The 10,654-nt window shown below is 39.7% G+C and overlaps 1 protein-coding gene across 1 annotated transcript; it reads right to left on the minus strand.

Moving 5' to 3' along the window:
* Positions 1–1,373: 1,373 nt before the first annotated feature.
* On the minus strand, positions 1,374–9,024 carry LOC117565789 (glycogen phosphorylase). Its single transcript, XM_034245066.2, has 4 exons — positions 8,525–9,024; positions 3,489–4,017; positions 1,818–3,424; positions 1,374–1,751 (listed from the first exon to the last, which is right to left on the minus strand). Exons 1-4 carry the CDS (start codon positions 8,765–8,767, stop codon positions 1,602–1,604), a joined length of 2,529 nt encoding a protein of 842 aa, XP_034100957.1. The 5' UTR covers positions 8,768–9,024; the 3' UTR covers positions 1,374–1,601.
* Positions 9,025–10,654: the final 1,630 nt, after the last annotated feature.

The raw sequence follows: 10,654 nt of genomic DNA on the forward strand, positions 1-10,654 counted from the left end.
AAATCACCAGCAAGCAATAATACAGAAAGTCAATTGGACCACGTGGTTTCGCTTTGAGAGGATCTGGGGTAAATCTACCTACTGCTCTTATATGATCGCCTGGTATTTCAGCTGCTCGATTATTTGAGAATTTTAGTTCTAGCGAATGAGTAAAAAGTTCCAAGTCATCAGGTGAAATATCATATCAGGAGAACATAAATCAGCCGCAAGCAATAATACAGAATTGTCAATTGCACTCTCAAATAATGCTGCTTCATCACGCATTTTATTACTTACTACGAGTCATACCCAGAATTATTATAATTTTTTTCTAATCTACTAGGCTAACAGAAGTGATCAGTAGGCAGCTGCAGACAAAATCACTTCGCAACGTTTTCAATTCTGACCAATCACATTAAAGCTCAAAGCACAAAGAACTCGCGACTTGGAAATTTGACCAATGGCAGCAAAGCATATTTGACTCCGTTTATTGATAAATCCACGTTCTACTACAGCTGCTCCAAGTGGCTTTTTACAGAGGCCAAGTATTCTAAGATTGGGAAGATGACTTTGCATTTTTCTATGGCTGACACCACTCCCCTATAGAGGTTTTGTGACACACTTTCTTCAATGCGGTCATTTTTCATATGAAATATCAGTAATCAATATTTCACTGGCTTGCTTGATTACCCGCTACCTATTAGGGGTATTATACTTACTGTCAACAAAACCGATTGGCATACTAAAAAGGACGAATATCCTGCGAACACCCAAGGACTTTTTTGTATAGAGAAAATAGCGTATATTACGGTCTTATCCTGTCTGATCCTTCCGTGCTCTGTGCCAATCGACGCCTATTGGTGAGGTCTGTTATTCTGCCAAAGGATATTAAATATATATATCAAATCGTCCTTGTGGCTCTCGAGTTATCCTGCATTTTGTGATTTCCTCGCCTTGCTCAAGAAGTTTTGACAATAAAAAAAATGTAGCATAGCCCAAAGGCGCAATATTTAAAAGCCAAAATTAGGAAATTCTGACCTAATATAAATAAGATAAATATATTAAATTCAAGCTTGACTTGTAGATGAATTGTTTAAATAAATCGATTTTTCTAGACTCGTAACAGTTGAACGTTTGTATTTATTTAGGTTTTTTATAACACGCATATCATCATAATCATATCTAACAAAGCTTTGCACTAAGTTGTAATTACTTTCGTTAATAATTTATTTAAAATGTTTTTTGTTTTAAATATTAATTTGTTGTTTTTGTTTTTGTTTACTTTGAAAGTGTTCCTGAGGTCACGATGGCATAATAGTACTAGTAGGTACCGTGTTTTTGTAGTCGCTGCTTTGTTTGCTAAGTTGATTCCATCAATGATTGAAGATTAGCAATTGGATTTGTTTAAATTTTATTAAATAAAATATGTAGTATTTAACAATGAGCCCGATCGATCGATGTTCACATCTTAGCGCTAGCTTAAACTCTCTCTTTTTATATAGTTTTTAGTTGTTAGTTGTTGCATTTTGGCTCCTAACATTGGACTTTAACAAAAGTAAAGCACACACGAATAATAAAATATAATATCAAAAAAGAAGTTATTCTTGTTGTTGTTAATTGATTTATTGCTGATCCTCGGGTGCGGGCAGCTTCTCCCAGGTAGGTTCCACGCCCCAGATCTCGCGTGCATACTCGGCAATGGTGCGATCCGATGAGAACTTGCCGCTCGATGCAATGTTGTTGATGGACATCTCCAGCCACTTGGCTTGGTTCTATAAAATAGTTATATAATTCGATTAGAGATCGATCTACATGGAGAGTAGTCTGAGGTAACTTACCTGGTAGGTCTTGGAGACCAGATCCTGCGCCTTGATGTACGCATCGTAATCAGCCAGCAAGTAGTAGTGATCGTATTTGAGAAGGATGTCAGCAATGTTCTTGAACTCGTTGGGATTGCCGGGGCTGAAGAAACCGCCCTGGATCTGATCGATCACCTGCTTGACCTCGGGATTGGCGTTGTAGTAGTCGTAGGCATTGTAGCCCTTCTTCTTGAGGGCTTCCACCTCCTCGACGGTCATGCCGAAGATGAAAATGTTATCCAAGCCCATCTCCTCGGCCATTTCCACATTAGCGCCGTCCAGGGTGCCAATGGTGAGGGCACCATTCAGCTGGAACTTCATGTTGCCAGTGCCCGAAGCCTCGGTACCGGCTGTGGAGATCTGCTCGGACAGATCGGCGGCGGGCATAATCTTCTCGGCCAGCGTAACGCGGTAGTTCTCCAGGAAGATGACCTTCAGTTTGTCACCAACAATGGGATCGTTGTTGACCACATTGCCGACGGCACAGATCAGCTTAATGATCTGCTTGGCCACATAGTAGCCAGGAGCAGCCTTGCCACCGATCATGATGGTGCGTGGCGTGAAGTTGGCTGTGGGATCCTTCTTGATGCGGTTGTACAGTGTGATGATGTGCAGGCAGTTCAGAAGCTGGCGCTTGTACTCATGGATACGCTTCACTTGGATGTCGAACATGGAGGCGGGGTTCACCTTAACGCCATAGTCCTTCTCCAGAATGGCGGCCAATTTCAATTTGTTCTCCTGCTTGACGCGAGCCACATTGCGCTGGAAGTTGGGGTCCTTGGCCCACTTCTTCAAGGCAACCAGCTGATCCAAATGCACGGGCCACTCGTCACCGATCTTCTCGGCGATCAAATCGGAAAGTCCAGGATTGCAGAGCAGCAACCAACGACGTGGTGTAATGCCGTTAGTCTTGTTCTGGAACTTCTTGGGATCCATTTCGTAGAAGTCATGGAACAGAGAATCCTTGAGGATCTGCGAGTGAATGGCGGCGACACCGTTGACGGCATGAGAACCGACAATCGACAAATGGGCCATGTTGATGCGCTTCTCGCCATCCTCCTCGACCAGCGACATGCGACGCATGCGATCCAGATCCTCGGGGAACTTCTTCTTCACATTCTCCATGTGCAGGAAATTAATCTGATAGATGATCTGCAAATGGCGGGGCAGAATCGACTCCAGCATGGAGACGGGCCAACGCTCCAGAGCCTCAGGCAGCACAGTGTGATTGGTGTAGGCGCAAGCGCGCACTGTAATGTCCCAGGCTTTCTCCCACTCCAGGTGCTCCTCGTCGACGAGGATGCGCATCAACTCGGGGATGGCCAACGAGGGATGCGTATCGTTCAGCTGGATAGCGACCTTGTCGGGGAAGTGATCGAAGGTGTTGCGGACGGCTTCGCGAGAGCCAAACTTGGAGGCCTTGTAGCGACGAATGATATCCTGGAGGGTGGCAGCGCACATGAAGTACTCCTGCTTGAGACGCAGTTCCTTGCCCTCGAAGAAGTTGTCGTTGGGATACAGCACACGCGAGATGTTCTCGGCCAAGTTGCGGTCGAGCACGGCCTGAATGTAGTCACCATCGTTGACTGTAAGCAAGAAAGCAATTGGATTAGTTAAGGATTAAGGATGGATATCCCATAAATGACTTACAGAACTTCAGGTTAAAGTCGATGGGCGACTTGGCGGACCACAGACGCAGCGTGTTCACATGGTTGTTGGCGTAACCGGGAATGGGATTATCGTAGGGCATGGCGTAGACCTTCTGGGTGTCCACCCACTTCTTGCCCTCGGGTGTATCAATCACACGTCCGTAAAAGTTGATGGGCAACATGAATTCGGGACGTGCCTTCTCCCATGGGTTGCCATAGCGCAACCAATCATCGGGCTCCTCCACCTGCTCACCGTTCTTAATCTTCTGGGCGAAGATGCCGTACTCATAACGGATGCCATAACCATAAGCGGCCAGACCCAGAGTGGCCATCGAGTCGAGGAAACAGGCGGCCAAGCGACCGAGACCACCGTTGCCCAGACCAGCGTCCTCCTCCATCTCCTCAAGGTTCTCAATGTCCAGACCCAGCTGGTACATGGCCTCCTCGCACTCGCTCTGGATGCCCAAGTTGATCATGGTGTTGGTCAACGATCTGCCCATGTAGTACTCCAGCGACAGATAGTAGACGCGCTGCAAAATGAATTGGAGAAATTAAATTGGTACATACGGGGATAAATATGAAGTTAGTGATAAAACTGGACATTGTAAGATACAAGTATAACCTTATCAAGTAGTAGAGTTTAACTATAACTTTGTCAAGTAACATACTTTAAGATACCATGCAAGATAAAACTATGATTCTGCTAAGTAAAGACTTAAGGATACCCTGTAAGAATTTATATTATATTTAAATTATAACTCGTCAAACTTATAAGTAAATTATATTTGCCCCATATTATGTGCTTAAGCTTTTTAAATAATCCTTATCAGCAAATTTTTTTGTAGTTTGAGCTAGACTTGACTTGAAGATACCCTATAATAACAATTATAATTATTATAAACCACAATTTTTAAAAAAAATGTTGTGTATAGAATTCCATAGTATTAAGTTTAATTTAAGAAAGAAAATTTCCTATAATACAAACATAATCCATATTGAGCATATTGTAATTAGATGGATGACATAGGAAACTATTGCTTTACATATATATGTGTACTGGAAAAAACAATATTATTTTATCATATCAACTACTAAATAGTCACAAATATATTCTCGACCTGTAAATACTCTGTAAACAGCATATGGCATTAAGTAATCTAATTGAAGGTTCACCAACTTATAGATTTGTAGTTTGCTCTAATGAGGCAGCTGCTCATTGTAAAGACAGCTGTACAGCCGCTGATTGGAAGCGTGATTAGGTGGCCCATTTACCCAGTTAGGGGGGAATACTCGACATATGTTTAGCCAGTGATTTTTTGTTTAGAAGGTCACCTAGCTCAAATTATATAGTCACAAGCGTCGTCTTATCAATCGGTTGCTAATTTGAGGCTCATAACTATAAATAGTTTGGATGGCTATTACATTGACCGGTTCGATGCGGTTCGATTACGATCACGATTGATTAGCTGAACTGATAGATAGAGGCATAATGCATAAGGCATGAGGGGCATTACTTTGTTCCGATTGCACTTGATTGCACATGCTATGAAGACATGTTTCTATGCACTGGGACTATCTATGGAATGAATGCACATAGTTAGTTGAATCATTATCTGATTGCATCTCTGGTCAGTGCTAATGTGATCTTGAGTTGCGTATTTTGTTTTGACGACAGCAGCATCGACATCGACATCATCATCATCATAATCATCATCGTTTACTGTCGCCAGCAAATAATATAGTTCTATGCGCCACTTGATAACCATATCAACTATGCACTCATCAGTCCTTTTTTTAATAGGGTTCAAAGGGTTCACATGCCTCTAGGTAATGCTAAAACTAATTAGTGTAACGTAAAGCACAAACATGGTTTGTTTCCTGTTTGTTTCCATTAACAAAGAACACTTACAATATAGAATATACAACTATGGTAGATAGATATTTTTATGGAGGAGATTAGGCAAGTAATTCCCTAATATCGATAGCGTTCTGGCCATAACAAATTATTAATCAGGCCCACAGAGTGCAAAGAGAGAGCAGTAGGGTGCGAGAGAGAGAAAGAGAGAGCTGAACATATGTTTCTTTCTGCTGCGGTCGCGAAAACTATGATAACAAAATGCCGTTTTGTTTGCACTTCTGTAATCGAACCTAGACCTATATAAGCATTAACGGGCATATGCCCGAGTTATATTATTATTTATTGCCCATATAAGGGTTATATAAGGCGAGAACGCTAGCTAATTGAGTTTCCAACAGCTGCTCAAATGAATAAACCCTCAAATGTCGCTTATAACTATTAACATGCGAATTTCACAAGGAGTTCGTTTAATGAAAATACATTTTATGTGCATATGAATAAAGTAAGTGATATGATGCAAACATTCATATAAGCACAGAAAGATTGACTGCTATTTTAAGTGTTCGAAATTAAATTTAATATAAATTGATTTGTAAATCTTATATTTTTTAAATAATTTTAGTTTGTGAAATTATCTTTTATTGACACCTTGACTCGCTGATAAATGACAATTTAATCAAATTCTGATCTATAAGTAAACGCTTGCTACTTTTTTCGGCTGGCATAAAGTTCGATTACCCCAATTGACCTGCCATCAATTGGTTGAAGAACGCGTAGAGTTCATCAATTGAAAGAAGAAGTGGAATAAAACCATTGAAGAATCCCATTCAATTAGTTTTAAGTGTAACTAGTTTCAACTTGTCGCAGACAACGCAGCTGTTGCCCTTAGCAAAAGTATCTGTTACTGCTGTGACGTATCTGTGAAATACAATGGATCAAAGCACTGGCTCGTTGCGTGCTCTAATTGCATGTAAGGGCCTAATGAAAGTGTAGCATCAAAACATCAGCGAACAAACGAATGAACCCTATGGAAATTTTCATTATTGTCGTTATTTTTATGAAACCAAAATAAATACGCAACGACGCACACACAGATACAAATACAAATACATATAGACACACATAAACAACTACATGAGAAACTAGCACACCAGTCGAAAAGCGAAAGAAATACGGAAAAAAAATAAAATAAATGAAAATTTTCCTGCTGGCGACGATGGCGCCGAACGTCGAGCGACTCTCGCTTTTGTTAATAACCTTTGATTGACCTTGAAAATATGTATCTACAATGTATGTTTTGTCCGCCAATCCGACACTATGTTAGGTCTTATATTATGTACAATATATCTTGTCTATATCTACTCATTCTTGTCTTGCTCTCACTCATATTTCTGCTATTGTTTAACGCTGCAGTTTAATATATTTAAATTGACAAATATTTATGACTCTATATATGTAGTCAATCGAGTATTTAACAGCTGGTTGCTGGTCACCCCCAAAAACTATTTGCTATGCAAATGTATCCCAAAGATATGTATGGAAAATTGAAAGTGATTGAACAACAGACAGACGCACAGCAACTTTTACCCACTGACATTCAGGCAAGGACAAATTTCCAAGCCCCCCAACAACCCCTTTTGCTCACTCTCTTTCTCTGTCTTTTTCTCGCTCTCTTCATTTTGACAGCTGAAATTCGCACGCCTGCAGCACGTGATTGATTGTTTCTGTGTATGTGTGTGTGTGTGTGAGTGTGTATCTTAGTTAGACTTGTCTCGTCGGCGGCTGAAGCTTTCGTTTGACTCGTTTTAAAGTCAGCTGAGAGGCCTAGTTGTAGTTGTACTTGCAAGTCACCTATCTTAGTCTATCCGACTAGCAAATTCGCTATAAGACACATTTATAATATGAACATATATTAATAAATATATGCTTTCAACAATTTGCTGTTTGTTGAAATTCTTTAAAATTTACAACACTCATGAATCATAAGAAATGAATTAATTGTTAGTCAAATTCAGAGCAATTAAAATGATTTAAGCAATTTAACTTAAAACAACATCTGTAAATTGGTTGTTCAACAAAATTTTATTGTGGAGTAAAATGACTTTGAAAAAATAAAACAGAAACTAATTTATTCATAATAATTAGAAAGAATTTGATTTTAAGTTCTTAGTTTTTTCTATGATGCTTCTTTGTAATTTGACGTCTTGCTTAAGCTTTCATTTTTAATAAAATTGCTATTATATTTTGAAAAATACAAGTTTTATATTTTTTAAATATTTTGTTTCCTAGCATTTCAAACTCTTTCGTGTTTTAAAGTGACAGGGCATAGAAATTCCTATAAAGCTAATGTAGAACTCATATTTTAGGTGACTTTAAAACTGCGTGTTCGATGTGTGCCTGTGTGCGTGTGAGACAGCTGCTGATTGCCTACATAAGCTATTAATATTTTGTTGTTTTTTCCCCTTTATGCTATGTAGTAACTGATAGAGAAGGGAGAAGAGCGGGTTAGTGGGGGTCTAGTCAGCTGGTCTGGCAATATAGCATTGGGGCCACCGGCTTTTCAGCACGATGTCTATCTATAGTATAGATGCGATATAGTACTATAGAGTAGAAGAGTATTTTCAATTTCGAGTAGTGAAAGTAGTTGAAGCGTTCGATCGCCTTCACACGTTTTTGGCACTCGTCCCACTGCACTTCAGCCGAAAATTGAATGCAGGCAATTAGGTAAAGGCAAAGCCAAAATGACAAAAAGAGAATAAAAGAGGCAACAACAAAATGTGCAAGCAAAATAAAAATGGGCAAATGATAATGAATGTTGTGCAGCAGCAAACGGGGCGAGCGACGAAAACAAAAATGCAAAAATAAAAGAGAAGTTAATGAAAAATACGAAATAAAATAAAAACCAAAAGTTTCTTCTTGGCCAATGCAAGAATTGAGAGAGAGAACGCAAAGAATTCGTATTGAAAGTGCAACGCGCAATAAGAATGTCGTAATACCCAAAAAAAAAAAGAAATCAAATCAAAACCTGCTGCTGCTGCCTTTTTTTTTTTGGACACCACAGAAAATAATTCGGTCAAAGGCGCAACAAAAGTTGGGTTAGGTTTTTTTCCTCTTCACCTCCATGGAAAATGCCAGCAGAAATAATCAATAAAGGGGATGGGGGGAAGTGGCTCGCTCACCTTGGGATCCTTCTCATAGTAGTGCTGCTGTGTGCGAATCCAGCGACCGACCATGTTGTCCTTGACGGTGTTGGCCAGAGCAAAGTAGTAATCACGCAGCGTGGACACATTGCGATCCTTGACCAGAGTGTAATGCAAGTGGCGATTGAAGTTCTTCTTCACCTCGGTTACGTTGCCCACCTCAGCGATGCCGCGCACCGAAATCTGCTTCCTGCGATCCGCGTCCGATTGTGGCTTCGACATTTTGCCTTTGACTCTCTGCTGCTAACTGAGCTAGATGCTACACTGGTGCTATATGTCACTAGGTTCTGCTTCTACTTCTGCCGCTGCTTCTGCTGCTGCTAATGCTGCGTGGGTGCGTGTAGTCCCCTCTCTCTGTCACTCTCACACACACAGAACGTAAAGACGTGAACTTGTGAACGCGACGAACAGCGAAATAAGTAAACGATGCGCGACCAAAAACCACAGACAACCGTTCGCTGCTAAATCCGGAGCACTTCTCAGGCGGCGTGCACTTTTCGCATGCGTTATTAGTCACGAGAGCTTTCGCTGCTCTCTCGCTGCATCACTGTTGGGTATACTTGACTGCACACAACGCGCAAGCCACAGCTCACAGCTGAAGCTGAATGAATGTATGTATATTAGTGATTGGTATATTCTTAGCGTGCAGGGTATTTTACCGTCACTACAAACACTTCAGCTGGTCACTCTCGGTTTTCTCATGCAAAGCTTTCTCTCGCTCTCTCTCGATGGCGCTCTAGTAAACAACTCTGCGTTTTTTGTCTTATCAGCGCGTCAAATTCTCCGTTGTCAGCGTCATTTTGCACTTTTAGGCATTGTACAAAAAGTTTTTATGTTAATGTTAAATGCATTGAATGCAATGCTTCCATTGCGCTCTTTACACACCTCTCGCTCTCTCATACTCAAGTATCGTTCTCGCGCGCGCACTGTGTCCCAGTCACCTTGTACGAAGGTCATACATGCGTATTGTTTATTATTTTTTGTCGTCTCATGCTTTTTGTTTTTCTTTGCGATTGCTCATGTTGGACGCCCTCTAGCGTTGAGCTTTCGAAACTGCTATTGCAAAGCAATTGCTAAACGGCACAGAGCAGCATTTTGACACTCACAAGTGTTCACTGACAAAAGCTGTTTGATTTTTAACGAGCACATGATTGAAACGATTGCGAAAGTAAATTAGTTTTATTAGTTTATTTTTATTTGAAATTTTGACGATCATATCAACTGTTTGATCTTCTCTTTTAAATGTAATAAGTAAGAACATTGTTGTCGCTGTCTATCATATAGCAAACTTACTGCACATTTATGTGATATATGTGAGTTTATGTAAATGAAGATCGTTATCTTGAAATTCTTTGCACGTGCAAAAATTTCGTTATTTTCTCGCTTTGATGATGAGTTTTCATGTTTTCACTTACAATTTACATACATATATATATATATATATATATATATATATATATATATATAGAAATATCATTTTAAAGTGTTACATAATATGCAAAAATATCTATTGTTTATTATACGGGAGAAAAAACGACGCCTAAAAAAGTTATCAGTTTTCCTTACAAACATTTCTGCTTTCTAGCTGCACTTGACTTTCTTTTCTTTATCTTTTATAATATTTGTTGGATGTAAAAACGTTTTCGAAAGCAACTCAAACATAAATCTTTCACTTTCAATATTTCATTAACAATGAGCAACAAATAGTTACAATAAAAACATTTAAGCTACAATGATTATGATGATCTTAAAACGTTGGCGCAATAAAACTCAACTTTGCTGTGCTACACAAAAATTTACATTAAATATTTGATTTAAGTTGTGTGTGTTTTCTTTATGATGTAAAATGCTTACAAATTAATTGTTGTACATAAGTAAATGTTTATGAAAACAAGGCAAAAGCTGTTTGTTATTATTTATAATATGCAATTTGTTTAAGTTATCGAATGTGCTTTCGAGGAAGTATTATTTCTTCCCATTCTGAAATTCTATCGTTCTTTCCTCTTAGTGCAACTCGATTTCGCTCGCACATTTGGTCCAATCTCTACTCGAGTTGCAGCTGCATTTGAATCTGCTTTGAATGGAGGGACGAAGGGTTTAAGGACGAAC

The sequence above is a fragment of the Drosophila albomicans genome, chromosome 2L (assembly GCF_009650485.2).
Source record: "Drosophila albomicans strain 15112-1751.03 chromosome 2L, ASM965048v2, whole genome shotgun sequence".
Lineage (NCBI taxonomy): Eukaryota > Metazoa > Arthropoda > Insecta > Diptera > Drosophilidae > Drosophila > Drosophila albomicans.

What these genes read in the sequence shown, in the direction of transcription:
- LOC117565789 (XM_034245066.2), bottom strand. Translation starts at nt 8,767, where the DNA reads ATGTCGAAGCCACAATCGGACGCGGATCGCAGGAAGCAGATTTCGGTG. An exon ending in ACTATGAGAAGGATCCCAAG is followed by an intron (nt 4,018 to 8,524) that starts GTGAGCGAGCCA and finishes TTCATTTTGCAG; the next exon opens with CGCGTCTACTATCTGTCGCT. An exon ending in CGACTTTAACCTGAAGTTCT is followed by an intron (nt 3,425 to 3,488) that starts GTAAGTCATTTA and finishes TCTTGCTTACAG; the next exon opens with TCAACGATGGTGACTACATT.